The sequence below is a fragment of the Culex quinquefasciatus genome, chromosome 1 (assembly GCF_015732765.1).
Source record: "Culex quinquefasciatus strain JHB chromosome 1, VPISU_Cqui_1.0_pri_paternal, whole genome shotgun sequence".
Lineage (NCBI taxonomy): Eukaryota > Metazoa > Arthropoda > Insecta > Diptera > Culicidae > Culex > Culex quinquefasciatus.
In genome coordinates, this window is record NC_051861.1 from 91,801,926 (window position 1) to 91,821,251 (window position 19,326).

At 38.5% G+C, this 19,326-nt stretch overlaps 1 protein-coding gene across 2 annotated transcripts in view; it reads right to left on the reverse strand.

The window, feature by feature from the left end:
- The window catches only part of LOC6040435 (transcription factor SPT20 homolog), a 70,597-nt gene extending 53,370 nt beyond the window's left edge, over window positions 1-17,227 (reverse strand). For both annotated transcript variants that reach the window (XM_038248077.1, XM_038248075.1), the window contains exon 1: window positions 16,973-17,227. In XM_038248077.1, coding sequence (XP_038104005.1) covers window positions 16,973-16,981 — 9 coding nt within the window. In that variant the 5' untranslated portion in view covers window positions 16,982-17,227. The remainder of the gene's footprint in view (window positions 1-16,972) is intronic.
- Window positions 17,228-19,326: the final 2,099 nt, after the last annotated feature.

Genomic DNA, 19,326 nt, shown 5'->3' on the forward strand with positions numbered 1-19,326 from the left:
ACCGATTCCACCTGATTTTTCGTATTTTTAAAAGGACATACTGATGTTGTCGGTTCGAACTGGAACCTATAAAAAGTCACATTATTGTGCCAAAACATGGTTAGAAACACTGTTCTGATTCGACCCACATGAGCAAGCATTTTAAAGTATACGGCGTCAAATTTTCAATGTCTATGTTTAAAATTCATCCAAAGAGTATTTAACTTTGCCAGTCTACGATAACAGTAGTTTTACAATTGCATAAAGGTCTACCGTTTAAAACATAGAACCAGCTACAAAAACAATCATAACTGACAAGTCTTGGCTAAACTATTTTTGAGAAAAGGCCTAAGAGAAAGGTAATTTGACCTAGTAATTACGAAGTAGTTGCATCTTTTTGCCTTCCTCACTGAGGTAAGGCTATAATCCTGCTCTAAAAATGAACTTTCTATTAAAAGCTCCTAGACCCACCTTCATGTATACATATCTACTCAGAATCGACAACTGAACAAATGTCTGTGTGTGTGTATGTGTGTGTGTATGTGTGTGTGTATGTATGTATGTGACCAAAATTCTCAGTGAGTTTTCTCAGCACTGGCTGAACCGATTTTGATCGAACCAGTTGCATTCGACTTGCCCAAGTAGCATTTGGCAACATGATAAATTTGACTAAGTCCAGGTTTTGTTTTGTTTTGCTGTAGAAACATTAAATTGACATTTTAGCAACAATACGTTGCAATGTTGCAAACGTTTCGAATTGAAAACAACTTTGCAACAATGCATTTCATTTTGTAATCGAAACATATTGAAAACTTATTGGTTCCATAGGGGGATGGCGTCGCTATTTTTAGACCACGTTTTCCACTTTTTCTCATCAAAACCGACTACTTTATCGACTTAATTTTGCTGGGTGAGATAGGACCCCGTCTATTTTTAGACGATGACTCAGCACTTTTCCACTCTTGCACCTCAAAAAACCAGGTGGCAGCACGATGTAACGCCACGTTCCTATTGTTGCAACATGTGACTTAGCCCGATTTGTGTGCCAAGAGTAATATTGAAATCAAAAATCCTTAGATACAGTTGAGCCCAACCATTTCACCTTTCATCAATTCAACCATGGTTCAGTGGTAGAGGCAAGGTGTGAAGATCTGAAGGTACCAGTCTAGAATCTCGACAGGAGCACTTAAATTTTTTTGTTAAAAAAGTTTTATTTTTGTTTCACGCAAATTAAACGACAACATAATGGCAACATCATGACAACACAACAAACTACTTTACCGACATATTTAGACAAACAAATTGTTTCTGGAACTTCGTCGTAACAAAGTTGAAACAAGCGGCTAAATGTTGCCAACACAAAATTTTCGTGCGCTTTTTAAGGCACCACGAGTGTTCTAACTATGTTGTGGTTGCACATTTTGGGTGTTACGAAATAGTTGCATTTAAGGATCCGCAACAAAAAATGTTACTTGGGTGGTTTAGGGTCCCATACATCGCTATTAAATTGTTTGAAGTTTCGATAAGTAGTTCAAAAGTTATGCATAAAAATGTGTTTTCACAAATATCCCGATCTCAATTATATGCATGTAAACGATGTCCGGATCCATCATCCGACCCATCGTTGATTAGGTAATTGAAAGGCCTTTCCAATGAGTCCAAAACATTCAAGATCTGGCAACCCTGTCTCGAGTCATGACCACTTAAGTGATATTGATGTACTTTTTTGAAGCCGGATCTCATTTAAATGTATGTAAACAATATCTGGATCCATCATCCGACCCATTGTTGTTTAGGTAATTGAAAAGCCTTTCTAATGAGTCCAAGACATTGAAAATCTGGCAACCCTGTCTCGAGTTATGACCACTTAAGTGATATTTATGTACTTTTTTGAAGCCGGATCTCACTTAAATGTATGTAAACTATGTCCGGATCGATCATCCGACCCATCGTTGGTTAGGTAATTGAAAGGCCTTTCCAATGAGTCCAAAACATTGAAGATCTGGCAACCCTGTCTCGAGTTATGACCACATAAGTTATACATTGTGTTCTTTTTTCTGGATCTAAAAAAATGATGAAACCACTCATATACCCATTTTTGGTAAAAAGTGAGGAAGGCATCAACCACATAGGTGGATTAAGTTAGTTTTTTCATTTTATTTTATGCAAAATTTTAGCATGCAAGTCCCTTTTTTCATTTCTGCTAACTTTAGTCCAAAATCTATTTCTTTAAGGGTACATCACTTCCCTTCAGAGACAAAAGACAAAATCTATTGAGGATCACCTATGACGGAGGCAACAAGCCAGCCAGTCTGCGGCTTGGCGGTATCCGTTGAGCAGATCAACAACAATACAACACATAATTGGATAATTAATTGTGAATATGAAGATTATGGTTGCCGCGGTCGGCGTGTGTCAAAAGATGCTCTCGTGGTGGCGGCAGAAAAAAAAGCTTCAACCCGATTCGATGTGAACTGTGGCAGTGGAAATTACCGATTTGATGCGCCTCAGACGTGCCACCGCGTGTGCTTGTTGTGGGCTTTTTTGTAGTGAATAACGCTCCGCGTGGTGTACAAATGTTTCACAAAACGGTTTGGTATAGATATTGCAAGGGATCCATCATGAGGCGAATCAGATTGAGAAATGATATACTCATTACTGGGTCTATTATGTGTGACATTATAACTGCAATGGCGTTTGATACGTATAGTTGGCTGAATCAATTTGGCGTTAAAGCTGAGCTAATTGCTTTATGAAGATCAGGTACAATTCTTTGAAAGTTAGCTTAAAAGTATGTCATTGTTGTTCTTGTAATTTCCAGATCCAATGTTAAGACTATCTCCCATTGGCAATACCTGAGGTTCATCTCTTAGCCTCTTGTTGCATAATAGCTTTCCGGACAAATCACATTAGTGATTTTATGATTTTCTAATCTCCTCTGCTTCCTTCTTCCAACGTTGACAACATATCACGTACCAGTACGGTGTATGTTTGAACGTCATTCGTTCGCTTTTGTTAGTACTTGATAACAACACCGACGATGACGACGACACCGACCAACAGACGTTCCAACTGAGGAAAGCATCTGTGCGATTACGGCATCTTTCTTCCGTGTGTCATCACCATCAAGCCCGGGCCCCTCTTCTGGGTTGTAATTCCCACATCGTAGACCGTCCTCACCCCTCCAACGAACGGCCTTTACGAAATCGATATTTTAAATATTTGTAACCCGTTGTCGCCGTCTTCTGGTTGGGTGGGGGAAGCTCATGTATTTAGTTATACGATGCCGCGACGATCAAAAACCAGTACCACAACGAACCTGTGAAGATGATGTCTTGGTCCAGCCCGAAACAGGCCCCGAAAACTTTCTCCTTCAAGATCACGTACATCATCAGCGTCACGAGACACTCCACATGGGACTTCTTGTTTGGGGTTGTTCAGTCACGGGGGCGATTCCATGTTAGGTGGTACGGCCTTCCAAATCTAGAGAGATGCCTCCTTTGGGAATGCCCCGTCGCGTGACTTACCCTTACACGTTTACAAGCGACGAACCTGGATGTTGGATGCCTCCAGGGTGGTCATTTGTTTTGAGAAGTTGACTTATTTAAGAGTACCAAACGGAAGCACAATTTTGTGATAATAATTGATTCAAAACTGAATAGTTTGAACTTTGAAGACAAACTTGGTGTTTTATGAATCTGCAAATTCAAGTATTGGACTTACAATCCTCCCTTTTGTTGAACTACAGGCCTATTGGGAGGGCGCCGGTATTGACCATTACTGCAGAGTTATTAAAGGGATCAACGTTGATGGGCTCTCTCTACTCATTTTTGATTAATTAAACATCTCCAGCTGATCCATCACTGACAAAGAAGCAACTCGTTGGCAGTATGCCATGTTCATTCTCAAATTGATGAAAGGAAATATGTTGTCACCCTGCCGATATAGCGTTAGAGGGGACGACAACGAAAACGGGACCTGCATGCACTTCCGTCCTGAAAACAAGACCCGAACAAGAAATCCCAAGCCGTTGTTGGTACCCCTGGCACTGGAATGAGTCGTGACCAGTGTGGGACAGCCGAGCGCGTTGTCTCCCTGTCCAAAGGTATTTAGTACTTAGATTTATTTTATTCACATTCAAATGATCGCGCTCATTCGGATGCTAATTTGGAGTTTCCCTTGGCATGCCATCGCGGCTAAATGGTTTCGACTACCGGATGAAGTGGCACATTATCCAGTGGCCGCCGAGTTTACCGGTTTCCAAAGCGGTAAATCTTCATGGGAACCAACATCAGATGAAGACACTTCCAATCGACGCGGCTTACCCAACATGACACCGTGAAGTGTTTGAGGTCCTCAGCTGATCCCTGCGCGTAAATTCAAGAGCATCTTGTGGGGCTGAACCTAATTGTGGAATTATGCAACTAGCGCGACCACACTGGCACGCACTTCTTTCTTCGACGCAGAGTTTGAAGAAGTCGTCGCCTCGGTCAATTGTGAGTGAGTTACCAAACTGCGCGCAATTAGTCGGCGCAAAGGCCTCACCCACAGACCGCTGGCCACGTGCCCATAGAGCCCCTCAGGGCTTAAACGCCTCGACGAAAGAAAAAAAAACGCGAGCGCAAAAACGCGACAAGACTAATCACTTACTCCAGATCTTGTCTCGAGTGCCCTTGATGATGGCGCTTGAGTTGGACAACAACTACAAGTGATGGTTACTTCTTCAAGAAGGTTTTTTTTTTGCGGTGATAAAACGAGGGCGCCACCCCTTCAAAAGAGCATGAGCTTTTGCGCTGCACAAGCAAAAAGAAGCTTAAATGAAGAGATTAAGGCTTGACAGAGAGCAAAAAGATGACCAAAAATGTTAATCATACATTTTCACAAGTACTTGGGTGGCGGTTTTACGAGCAGAAGTTGGCCCGATTTGTAGATTTTGTACTTTTGGATGAAGGGTTGCAAAACGTTGAGATAAACTCTGAAGTGTGCTGGAGATGCTTCATTCTTTTTAAGGAAGTTATTTCAAGGATCAGCTAATTCCACTGGAGTCGAAACTATGGAATAGTTCCATTGAATGTATAGTAACAAAAGATTTTTAACAATACATAAATCTGAAAATTGTTCATACTTCTTTTTTTTGCAATCCATATCCAACATTATAAATATGTTTTACCAAAAATAATAAATATGAAATGATTACGTCAAATTGACCATAAGTTTATCAACTATAAATGTAATGTATACAAATTTAAGATACAACAAATGAAAAGTTCCAAATTTGATCAAAATTAATTAGAAATTAATCTTTTCATAAAAATATCATAATTTGCTGCCACCAAAACTAATTTTGCTGCATGAATCAAACATTTTCAAGTTTACTATAAAAGCAGTTCTATTGAAAATGCCAAAACCAGAAGATATTTCAGAATTATGTTTCGAAAGCACTCAAAACTATTAATTTAAGAACTAATATAAACTGTTCTTAGAGCAATTCCAGCCCAAAACAGGAATTTTTTAGGTACTTTTTTCTTGACCCTCTCCGATTTCAATGAAACTTTGTAGACATGTTATCCTAGCCATTTTTGTGTATACGGTGCCAGTTACACTTGATAATGACATTTGAGAAGGGCGTAAGTGTTTTAAATATTTTTGTATCTCAAAGCCGTTGCATCGTATCAAAATGTGGTCAAACACAAACTTGTTGGAAATTTGACGGGCTTTCCGAAAAAAATACACTGAAACAAAAATACACGCCACTTTTATGAGGTTTTTTTATTTTTAAGTTAAAAAGTCAAATTTGAAAGTGAGCCCACGATTTTTTTTCGTTCAAAATTTTTGTGAAAATAGCCTAAGATGTTACAAAAAGACTCACGAAAAATGCAGGATGGAGCAGCTCACCTAAAAAACTACAAAAATCATTTACTGAAACTGTTTTTTTGAAAAGTGGTCTAAACGTCAAAATTTTTAAAAACCGGTAGCCCACTCGATTTTCCAGACAATTTTACATAAAAGTCTCCATATTGACCATTGTCCTATGTCCAATCCTTGGGAAGATACAGCGGTTTAAAAAATAAAAATGTTGAAAAAATAGGTTTTTTGATGGTTTTTGGCAATTTCTATGTTTCTAGACTTGATTTTTCGGTCTCGAAAATATTTTTACCGGAAAGCTCGTCCAATTTCCCATAAGTTTGTCTTTGACCACATTTCAAATGGATGTATGGGCTTACAGATATAAGCTAATTAACTATCCAGGTTACTATACTACACTGAAAAAATATTATGTTTTCAGTTATGAGCAATGTAATTAGCTTATATCTGTAAGCCTATACATCCAATTTAAATGTGGCCAAAGACAAACTTATGGGAAATTGGACGAGCTTTCCGGTAAAAATACTTTTGAGACTGAAAAATCAAGTCTGTCATACAGAAATTGCCAAAAACCATCAAAAAACCTATTTTTTCAACATTTTGCCTTCCTCACTGAGGTAAGGCTATAATCCTGCTCTAAAAATGAACTTCGTATAAAAACGTCGTAGACCCACCTTCATGTATACATATCGACTCAGAATCGAAAACTGAACAAATGTCTGTGTGTATATGTGTGTGTATGTGTGTGTGTGTATGTGTGTGTGTATGTGTGTGTGTATGTGTGTGTGTATGTATGTATGTGACCAACAAACTAGCTCATGTTTCTCGGCACTGGCTGAACCGATTTGACCCGAACTTGTTGCATTCGACTTGGTTTAGGGTCCCATAGATCGAGTTTTATACAGATTGAAGTTTCGATAAGTAGTTCAAAAGTTATGTATAAAAATGTGTTTTCACATATATTGGGATCTCACTTAACTGTATGTAAACTATGTCCGGGTCCACCATCCGACCCATTGTTGGTTAGGTTATCAAAATACCTTTCCAACGAGTCTAAAACATTGAAGATCTGGCAACCCTGTCTCGAGATATGGCCACTTAAGTGACATTTATGTACTTTTCTGAAGCCGGATCTCACTTAAATGTATGTAAACTATGTCCGGGTCCATCATCCGACACAACGTTGGTTAAGTTATCAAAAGACCTTTCCAACGAGTCCAAAACATTGAAGATCTGGCAACCCTGTCTCGAGATATGGCCACTTAAGTGATATCGATGTACTTTTTGGAAGCCGGATCTAAAAAATAGATGAAACTTGTGTACAGCCATTGTTGTGAGGAAGGCTCCAACCACATAGGTGGATTAAGTTAGTTTTTATTTTTAAAACCGCTGTAACTTCACAAGGATTGGACTTAGGACCATGGTCAATATGGGGACTTTTATGTAAAATTGTCTGGAGAATCGACTCTCGAGTTCGGTTTTTGAAAATTTTGACGTTTAGAGCACTTTTCAAAAAAACAGTTTCAGTAAATGTCTTTGTTATTTTTTAGGTGAGTTGCTCCATCCTGCATTTTTCGTGAGTCTTTTTGTTACATCTTAGGCTATTTTCACAAAAAAATTGAACGAAAAAAAATCGTGGGCTTTCCTTCACATTTAACTTAAAAGTCAAAAAATCTCATAAAAGTGGCATGTATTTTTGTTTCAGTGTATTTTTTTCGGAAAGCCCATCAAATTTCCTACAAGTTTGTCTTTGACCACATTTTGATACGATGCAACGGCTTCGAGATACAGAAATATTTAAATTACGAAATACAAAAATATTTAAAACACTTATGCCCTTCTCAAATGTCATTATCGAGTGTAACTGGCTCCATATACACAAAAATGGCTTATATATGCCTAGGATAACATGTCTACAAAGTTTCATTGAAATCGGAGAGGGTCGGGTACAACCGATTTCCTATTTGACATGGAATTGCTCCTTAGTGTAAAATTGTTCAAAGAAGCCGACTATAACTTTGGTTAAAAAAAACGGTACACCTCTGTAATTTCTTAATAACAAATACAATTTAAATAACATCAAAAATCTTTTATCGTAGAATTGTTCTTAGATAGTTTATTAACATTTTTCCAAAATATGGTGTAATTTGATGGACTCTACCTTAAATGGCAATCGTTTGAAAATTGACCCAATTTCACCCCTGACATTGGGTCAGGGGGAACATTGGGTCAAATGAAACTAAAATGATGCTCAAATGCAAAGATATGGTAAAAACAAGTCATCCAACAGTGTTTCTTGTTCGAGTTTGAAATGGAGATTTTCAAACGTTTGAGTACTTTTTGATCAATTCCAACAAAAAAATTAAAAAGTTGATTTTTCGAGAAGTAATTTCTGGCCGAAAACGTACCTCAACTTTAGACAGCTGCTAAAATGACAGGATTTGTTCTAAGAACGAGATTTTTGCAGCAAAGTCATCTTAAGGTGTCCCTTGCACAATACTTTTAACAGAATTTAGTTTCATTGAGAAGTACCTGAGAAATGGTAAAATCCGTAAAAAAATACTTCGACCCAATCTCACCCCCCAGACCCAATATCACCCCCACTGACGATACATAAAATTCTAAAAAAATTTAGCTTTTTTGTGTTAAAAATACAAAAATTATAAAAAATAAACAAAAAGAATTATGTTCAGAAATTATTTTGAATATGAAACTTTTGAAAAGTATTATATTTATTACATATATTTTCTCAACATTTAAATTCTGAATCACATCTGATAAATAGTTTTCAATTATTTCAAGCACTTTTGTCAGCCGAAACAGAAACATTTTATTACTAACTGTCCGGATTTCGAATCATGATGTTAACATTTCAAAAAATGGAGCACCCGCCGTCGAGCAGTTTTTTGCTTTTTTCCACAATGTATTTAGTATGGAGCGAACTGTCGAAAACTGCTCGACGGGTACCCCATTGCTTTCATTTTCGCCTTCCACACTTAGAAAAGGTTATAACATCACGTATACACATCAACCCAAAATCAATTCTGAGCAAATGTCGTGCTACGTTGTCGCACGTCGCATTTTGACGTTTTGGGGAAAAAACGCGTTCTAATGTTTGATCATGAATAAACAAAAAAAAAAAAAAAAGAAGAGCACGCTATGTAAACAATAACAAACACTTTAATTTGGCTGACCATTCTGTGCAGCGTCCCAGATTGGTTGGATTTGGTTGCCGTAGTCTCGAGTTATAATTACAAATATTTACGATAGTCGAGCTCGTACTTGTGTCAAACGCGTTCTGACCTGAAATTTCTTTGGCCAGTTTTCGTACTTGCATCTATTTTCACGTTGTGACAAAAGTGTAACTAGTTTTTTGGTCTTATTAAATATCTCAGGATTGAAATCGATTTTTCGGAATCTGTGAACTTCAAAAGGTGAGCCATTGTGAGCTGCACGAAATGGCGTTCTCAACTCAATTTGGTCCAAAATACGCGAGTGACAAGATAGCACGACAGCGATGACTCGATTTTCTCGGGATTGGCTGAACCGATTTTGGCCGGTTTGGTGTCATTTGATCCGCCTTAGGGTCCCATAGGGAGCGTTCTTTTATTACGTAACGCGAAAAATCGGACTTTTAGACCCCCTCCCCCCCCCTCGTAACAAAATTTCCATACAAATTTTAAAAATTTTGTATGGAGCGTAACACAGCCTCCGACCCCCCCTCCCCCCCTACTGCGTTACGTAATAAAAGAACGCTCCCCATAAGTCTCATTCGAAAATTGTGAAGATTATTTAAAACTAACTTCAAAAGTAATCCTTTTTGGCGAATGTCTGGAAGATTGTTAAAAGATTTGTTTTTAGCTGCTATTTTATACATCTTTAGAAAGGTTTTCAAAAATACCAAAATGAGCTAAATATATTGAAGTTCTGGCAACCCTATCAAAACATATGAGCAATAATTATACAATTTTGTGAAGGCTTGGATCATAGATAAAGGTATACTTTGAAATTATTTTTGTGAGACAGCTTATTTTACATCATCATCCCCTATAATCGTCTTCTCTGTTTCATCATAAAGTTGGTACTATTTTTAATCATATACTATTTAAACCATAAGTGACATTTCCAGTCATGCTTGATTAACTTTGTTTAGTAAACATATAAGAAACTCTGGGTGGATTTAAGTTATTTTTACAACGCGGATATGTTTATGGTCAGACCAATCCCGAAAAAGTAATACATCCGGAGTTACGAGTCCTAAAAAAACCCATCCTTGAATTAAGTCATAAAAAACCTGCTACTATCCTCTTCCTCGTTCAACTTTGTTTTTTCGCCATCGAGGTACGGCACGTCTCTTGCATAACCGCGCGCAAACTTTCTTTCAACTCTTGAACTTTCCACGAAACTCTCCAAAGTGCATTTTAACTGTTTGGTTCGCGCGCTCGTGGTGATGCACCAACGGACTCCCCGTAGGTATTGCACTTTTCGCTTAAAAAAGGTGATTTTGCAACGCCGCAGTCATTTCGGTGTGGACGGCCCCGATCAACCGGCCCGATGGCTAATGGCCGGTAAGCAGTGGCCAACGCGATGCCATCGATGCGGCGAAGATGCGGCCAAGTTTTGAATCTCTCCGACAGACCTGTGCTAAATGAAATATGCGACCCATCGTCGCCGCCGCGGCCAAGAAAGTGCCTTAGGTGGTGGCCCCCAGAGTGCATTCCACTGGGTGATGACACCCGGACAATGTCCAATTATTTTCATACGTTGTTGTTGTTGTTGTTTTGGTGCTGTTGTGGTCCATCGATGGCGGTCAACCGCGGGGACGGCGGTAGAGTGCTCCGGCAGCTACTGGTACTTCTAATGAACCAGGGCCGCTCGCTGCTGTCTTGTCTTGTCTCATGTGAGTGGCCATCGCCGTCATCGCCAAACAACACATCGTGAAAAGTCGCGATGCAATCTGCAAGGCTTATGTTGACGTGAGATGGAATCTTGGCGGGCTCAGACAAACAGAGAATAAATCACTTTTTCTGAGAGTTCTTGATGGTCATTACAGTAAATTGGACTTGTGTACGAAGTCTGACGTTTTTGCGTTTTCGAACGGAATGAACTGTTTGTTGTTCAAAAGAAAACTGTTTATTTAATTTCACAAAAAAAACTCCAGGGAGTTCTTGGACAACCAAGGACATCTCAACATACCAACAAAAATGTCTACCATTATCACAACAACTATGCGAGTATGATCCAGATTAAAAATCCGACGACCTCTTGCCTGTTACTGTAGTAGTCGTAAGAGTATGAGCTTTTGGGAGTCCGGATCTTCACTTCTGGAATATCTATGATGATCCAGAACATCCCATCATCGCAAAAAAGTATTCTATCGTACTTACTGAAGCTTTGTGAGACCTCATAATTACTACGGAGAAAACTCAGAAATCATGTTAACTTTAATTTAAGACTGTTATCTTTACATTTACTATCTGCATAAACACGATCACTAATTTCATCAAATTAAGCATTAGGCTTGATTTGTTGTAATTGTAAACAAAACATTGCTACTAGCATGTGCTCCGTAAATAATTGGCATTTAAACGACCTTGTTGATACTTGTTTGCAATTCACAGAAAACATGCCTCAAAATATCCCCAAATTATTTTTTTTCCCTCTGTTTTTTGCTTTCGTTTTTGCAAAACGTCGAAATTTAAAGCTGCCAATGAAAGAGCACTGCGCGAATAAAATCTAGTTCCTGTTGCAAATGAGGTACGGTTTTAACAGCGCGCCTTTCCCAGCGGCGCTCGAATCTGCCGAAAGTTTAAAAATAGCGAGGGGAAACTTCAAAATTATTGCATCGTTCGTTTGGCCAACAACAACAAGGAGATAAACCGGGCGGAGGTATCAAATTTATCTCTCGTTTATGTGGCGCAAAAAAAAAAGTGTCGGAAGGTGAGCAAAAAATGACAACTCGCAGACCGTCTGAATGAAAGGTTGGAGACAATTTCATAAAAAGCGTTTTGTCGTGAACGTCGAATTTACGCGTTCACGATCGATGAGGGAGTAATTCACTTTGCTGTTTTGTTTAACCTTTCTGGAGCATCCAGCGTTGTCATTGGCGCATCTTGATTGTTTGGGAGTTTGCATTACCTTTAGCAATATTTATCTTGATTTTGGTCAATGAAGACAATACGAAGGTAAGCATCTGTCAAATGCAGGGGTGGGTCACTCGCTCAAAGTAACAACAACTATTAGAATTAGTTTGTTAAAATAGAAAATCATAGTTTGAAAATTTGTTTAACGTAACCAATTTGCACTATCGGTTAAACTTTAAGTAACTTTTACAATGTCGCTTGCTAGCTTAAGGCCCTTAGTCAAAGTCTTAGCAAAATCGTGAGCGTCTTTCGATGAGCACACGAACTTGTCTTTGAATGCCATTTTAGGGGGAGCAATCGTTGGTCGCCAATCTTCGGGCTCTTCCATCCTGTTATAGAGGCTTCTCTGCGAGGGTCATTCTTAAATCACGTGGATTTCCCCAAACTATCATGATAATAATTATATTAATGTATTCGAGATTTACCTCGCGAAAAAGAGCCTGTTAAGAATTGCTATACCATAATTTACGCTGTTTATGAACGTCCCCAAGTTGTTTTTGTTATTTTCCAGGTAAGGCTTGAGCCCTCGGCGCTCGGCTCTCGATTATGAGGAGGGCCACTTGCGCAAAGAAGGCGAACCATCTCGAAACATGGGACCGCACGTTCGCTGGTGTTTTCATGAACTTTACGCGTACAAGAAGAGCATTTTTCAAACCAGCATCACCACCGACCACCCCCGTCAAAATATTGTTGCTGTTGTTGTTGCTATAGTTTAGCTGTTACTTTGTTATGATGGCCGCTGGTGGAGAAAAGTGTTCCCACGCGCCTTCGAGCAGCGGCAAAAGGTGCTCCAAATAATATTGCTTCAATTTTTATTCAATTTTCCCGCGCGCGAGCAGCACGACTTCTTGGCGTCGTATGAAAACCAATGTCAAACGCACCTGTTGACATGAAACGCGTGGGAAGATTTGGTGGCGTGAGGGTACTTATTGGAAAATTAGATGTTTCGGTAATAAAATTAGTAAATCTTGAGTTAAGTTGGGTGAATCTTAATCGTTAATTAATATAATAAATTAAGGTTTATTTGTTTTAAGACAAATTAAAAATTCACCTTGCAAAAAATTCGGATCACAACATAACTTGCGACAAAAGACTGAATTTCAAATTTGTAGCCTTGATAAAAAAATGGCAAAAACTATCACAAAATCCTTGATTTATCATTACAATAACGCTTCCATCAAAAATTTGCAAAAGACCAATGATTTTGTGAACATATTATTTTTCTAAAAACTTGTTGTCTGTTTTTTCCAGAATTCAAATTTGCAAAAAGTTAAAAAAGTCTTTATTTATTTAAAAATACATAAATAACATTATGCAATATCGACGCCGTCGTGCTAACTTGTCGCACGTCGCTATTTGACGTTCCGAGAAAAACGTGTTTTAATGTTAGACCTTGAATAAACAAAAAAGAGAGCACGCAATGAAAACAATAACAAACACGTTTTGTTTGGTTGACCATTCTGTTCATTGTTATAATTAAAAATGTTTACAGTAATCGAGCTCGTACTTGTGTCAAACGCGATCTGACCGAAATACCTTTGGTCAGTTGTAGCAACTAGATTGAAACTTCTTTCATATGAAAAGAGTCAAAAATGCACAGAGTTTTTTTTCGGTTTTAATTGAATATCTCAGGATTGAAATCAAGTTTTGGGGATCAGTGAAGGTCAAAAGGTGAGGCATTTTGAGCTGCACAAAATGGCGTTCTTAACTTAATTTGGTTCAAAATGCACGTGTGACAAGTTAGCACAACAGCGACGATTTATTCTGAATAGTTCAAATTTGAATTGAACGACTCAAATTTAGTCAAATCTCAGTAATGCATTTATCTGCATGTTATTGGTCGCTATCTCCAATAACATATCTTCAGATTACCTGAGAACAATTGGGTACCGTAATCTGGGGTGAATCGGGACTGCAGTCAATAAAGACAGTGGTTTTTAGAGCACTTAAAGCTTTTAAATTTGGAAATGGATGTACACATTTTGTTGGTCTGAGTCTGTTCTAACCAAAGCCACCCAGAAAAATCAAAATATTGTGCTCCAACTTGGTTAAAATGGCTGTCCCAATTCGCCCCATGTGTCTCGATTGACCCCAGTTTACGGTACTTCCAATATTCGATGATTTGAAGTCAAACAAAATGATGATGAGTCAATTTAAAAATTTAAATATGTTTAGAATTTCATGTTTTATATAAAAGATATTTTACAAACAATCTTCAAGTCACCAACTGGGGGAAATTGGGACTAGAGTTTCAATAGGTAACGGAGGTTTTAGAGCAATAAATTTGGAAATTTTAACTAATTGTTTTGTTTTGTTCCTGTTTGAACTGAAATCTAATCTAATCTAATCTAATCTAATCAGACCCTAGCGCAGCCAATCTTCCGAAGGGATCCTGGAGAGTGCTTTAGGTTAGATGACGCCTAGCACTCTTCTTTTCATTTATTAACATTTGTAGTGCGCCATTGCATCGAAATGCATTGAACCATCACAAGCGTTAAAGCGGCCAGGCCTACTGCGTAAAGCCGTATCGAAGAGATGACTCGTAATTGGGTTGAGTTTGAGCACTGAGTGTTCGAACAATAACAGAATTTCGAATCGACAGGGGAAGAAAAAGCGTGGGGACACACCACCATACGCTCCGAGATTTTTTGGTTGTATTCGTTGGAAGCACCATGCTAAGATTGTTTGGTACTCCGGGACCCTCTGGGATGGGACATTGTATTTCCACGAATGCACTATTTGCCGTGGTTATAGCGCCACAACTCGCTCTCTGTAACAGTATTCCTAATTCCAGGCCACGTTCACCAAGTCGTCATGACCTAGTGGTTAGCATTTTTGCTTACCAATCCAAAGGACGGAGGATCGAACCCCACCTCGAGCGACTTTGATTTTTCGTTCATATTCATCATTTCAAATTCATGTGTCCTTAACTTTCTCGTTGGGAGCAGATGGGAATCGAACCCAGAACCATTCGCTTACAAAGCGAACACCGTAACCAGTCAGCCACGGCCGCTCCCTGTTCTGTTCCTGTTTGAACTGAAATCAATAAAAACATCAAAACATTATGCAAAAAATGGCCTTATCAGCTGTCTTAATTCGTTACATTTTTCCTGATTTGCGCCAGATGTCGATGTTTGATGAAAAATAGTTAAACATAATTTATTTTCAAATTTAACATCAAGAATATACGTTAATATAATACCCGGTCTTTTGAAAATATATAAAATTAAATTGAAATTTATTGAAGCCCTAAGCATTTTGCGGATCTGTAAACCAAAATTTAAACAATTTTCCCTAATAATCCAATTTTATGCTGATATATGCCGAAAACAAATTTTAATGCTTTTAAATTCTTATCGATTACTAAGTATATAACAGTTCACCTGTATCCACCACCAAGTCTGAATTTCCAGACCCAAATTTGATTTTATTTTTCAATTTCGCGAATTCCCGGCACAACAATAAAAATCCCGGGATACGGGAGTTCCCCGATTTGGAAAAATCTCAGGAATTTTGTCCCGAATTTTGGTGAGTTTTTAATGAATACGGTAATTTTCAGTTAACCGAACTGTTCAGTAGTTGAAAATTCGGTAAAAAATCTAAGTGTGTATTCTTTTATTTTTAATTATTTTACACATAAATCTCCGAAACTATTGAACAAATTAAAACAACTAACTTAGGATATTTGTCTTTGCATCAGGTGCAAAGCAGACCGGTTTCCTGACCCATGTTTTTTTCCAACAAACCAAACCAGTAGCTCCTGAACCCCACCAACTGGGACCATACCGCACCAACGACCACAACAAACGGTCGTGATCATCACGCCGAGATCATTCAGTTTGATTGAAATTGAATGAATATGCGCGCAAAGACCAGAGGCTAACCGTATGTTAATCAAAATTAAGCCAGGCTTCGGAGAGACAATCAATTCCTGCTCAATAACATCCAATTCGATCTTTGCTCTTTCGGGGTTTTCTCAAAGTCTTCGAGCTGGAACTGCGGCAGCAACGAACGCCACTCCGCAACTCAGACCTGAACCGCAGCCAACAAATTGAAACCGGCACTTGATTTGCATTTCTGTAGTTGGCTGGTGGTACTATTTTTGGTTTTTCCATAGATTTCCGCTGATGCAAGTCGGTGTACTGTGGTTGAAGAGCTATGCGAGGCCCTTCCCCGTTTTTTCAGAGCAACACGAGGGGGAGGCCATTAAAACCGTAACACACAGCGCCTCCTCAATGCAACTGACAGTGCGGGGTTCGGCGGGGAGTTTTGCATTTCCAATTTATTTTAATTATACGCTTGAATGCACATCAGCTCTACATCTAAGGGCTCTTCCTTCTCCACCCTCTACGGCTGCTACGAAATGAGTCCAATTTGAGGCCCTTCGAAGAACATGACTCTTGGAGTCACAATAATTTTCCGGCCCCGGTAATGCAATTGAAATTGAAATGGGCACACACTTTGGCCCGGTCGGCACGATTGAGACATTTTCCGCCGTGCGCATTTTATGCACTTTTTTGATCTGGTGGACAGGTTAATTCATCGGAGACACATTGTGTTAGTTGGTCCGCCAGAAATAAGAGCGGGTTCGTCGCTTGAGGATGCTTGACAACTTTCGTCGAATTGTTTAAGTTTCAGAACTATTGAAAGGTTTCCCATAGCTCTTGTATCACGTAGTGTTAGTTTAGAGTCCATGTATGCATAATTTAGTGAAGAATCAATAGTGAAATCACGACAGAACGTTTTATCACTTCTTATTTCTGTTAGTTAGATGTGTCCACGAAATATGAGGGTTCGTTGCTTGCGTCAACTAAAGTCACTTGATTTTTGTCGTAATCTGTTAGTTTTGAGACTTTCAGTGCATCATTTCTTCCTGTAATATAGTATCAATCACTGTAGCAGTTGCACAGAACCCAATGTTAAGATTGACAGAGTCCAATGCATTACAGTCCAGCTATCTCTTAAGTAGTCGTAAATTCACTCACCAACTGCATTGCAGCACACTTTATTCTCCACAAGATAACACGATCAGCTTAGCACCCTCGTTATCCTTTAGGAATCCAAAATGTTCCGGGAGTTTCGCTCGATCTCCTCGAATCGCTTCTTCCTCTTCAGAAAATCAAAATCTCACAAGATTGACCAGTTTGGTCACACTGCCCACTAATTATGCACCGTTTCGGCGGGGTCACTCAACAGTCCCAAAATCACTCCCGGAAAGTCGCGTCCACTCGCGTCGGATGTCGTTACCAGACTGATGCGATCTACCGCAGCTGAACCACCTTCGTAGGGTCGCCCGCGCGCTCTCTCTCCCGCGATCTGTGATGATGATGATGCTGCAGACCGGTCCACACGTGGAATAACTTCAACAGGAGAGAGAGCGAGAGCTTGCGATGTTTTTCTCCACACATTTCGTGCGACGTTTTCTCTCGTTTGCTTAGAAATCGTGGGTGCAGCGCTGCAGAAGAATGTGACCAATTTTTTGAGATTTTTTTGATGATTTTTCTTCTCTTCTCCAAAACAAGCTTGTGATGAGCTCTGTCGAAGCTTATCCATAATGATGGCCCAGGCTTCGAGAAGTGCCAAGAGCTGTCGAAGAGCTGATGTAAAGTAAGGTAATGTAAAGTTCAGCGCACTCCGATCGGTGGTGCTGCTGGTGCTAAGTGGTGAGGTTAGGTTTGTGCAGGAAAGGTGCCTTTTTGTTGTTTTTCAGCCTTTCTTAGTAGAAGGGTTAATTAGTGTAGCATTTTTGAAGCGATTAAATGTCTGTATTGAGGTGCCTTGTTTAGCACGTTTCAGGCCGTTATTGCAGAGAAGATGAATGGGGTGGCATTGTTGACGTTGGAAAAGTACAGTTTGGACGGCCGGATTGGAGATGATGTTCTGTGAAAAAGGGCTGAATGTCAAGTTTGATTGCAGTGATCACGGCGCGTTGATAAACGTGGCCCTCAGCCGTAAAATATTGTGGGCAGTCAGTGTTGTTTTCTGTGAAGCTTATCTGGGTTATAAATTTGTTGCGGATGGAATTTCAAATTAATGTGATTGGGACATAGATTTGTCAAGAGCGATTCAGGACTGACCTTCATGGTTTATCTTGTCGATTGTCTTAAAATTCAAGTGCCTTGACATTTTAAGTAGCATTTTTAACACGAATTCAAGATTTGATTTCATGAATGTGTTTACAACTTACAATAAGCTCTTGAACTGTTATTGATCTTGTTTATCCTGTAGTATTTCAAACATCATATTAATATTTTGTAATCCTTTGAATTTTGCGAAGATTTTTTGATTTATTTTGATAACATAAACTGATAAAAAAATATATAAATGTTGAAATAACAAGGCATAGTTTCAACATTTGCGTGGAAAAAGTTTTTTTTAAATTCATATTTCACTAGTTCAGTTGTAGGTCTCTAAAAAGTTCATATTTAGAGCAGGATTATAGCCTTACCTCATTGAGGAAGGCAAAAGACTATAAAGACTGGGCATAATATTGATTTTTTGGCCATTTTGAAATGTAAGTCTTGATTCTAAAACTTCGTAATATTTTTTCGAAGAGATCAGACATTTTTATAAATGTTTCATTTTTTTACATTGAAAATTGGAGTTGCTGAAATGTTGGTATGTTGCAGAGAGACTTCAATTTTCCTGTTTCTTTTGTTAGCTGTATCTCAGCAAGCAAATGTCCAATCTCCCATGTTTCTAAGTAGAAATTATAGTAACCGTTAAAAAAACATATTTGTAGAATTGGGTTTTCATGGGCCCTTTTTCAAATCCAAAAACTTAAATTTTTAGTAAAAATCAATTATCTCGAAAACGATGCTTTTTATCAAAATTTCTGTAATGTTTCTTTCGATTGCAAAATCGTTTTTATTGTTTGAAATAGCGATTTTTTATTTTTTTTTGTTTTTTTCAAAAAAAAAAATCAAAAAATTTTAATTTGGCGGTACTTCTCTATGGCTTAGAAGTTGTGAGTTGTTGTTTCTTATAACATATCCAAAAATATAAAAAAATACTGATTTTGCTTGATTTTGAAATTGGATTTTTGAGAAAAAGAGTTAATTTGAAAATCGACAACTTTTTATGAACAGTCTTTATCAATTTCTACGACTTTGCTGAAGACACCAAAATCGATCAGATAATTCATTTAAAGATAATTATTTTCGAATATTTACGAACCATTTTTTATAGACAGTTACCAAAATCGTTTGGAGATTTGTACGGGTAAAACAATGACAAAATGGCTTCTTTGGTCAGAGAGAAGGACGCCACAAAGTTTGAGCCAAATCAAAACAAACAAATCGGCCGATTCCGTTGAGAATTCCTTTTATTTATTATTGGA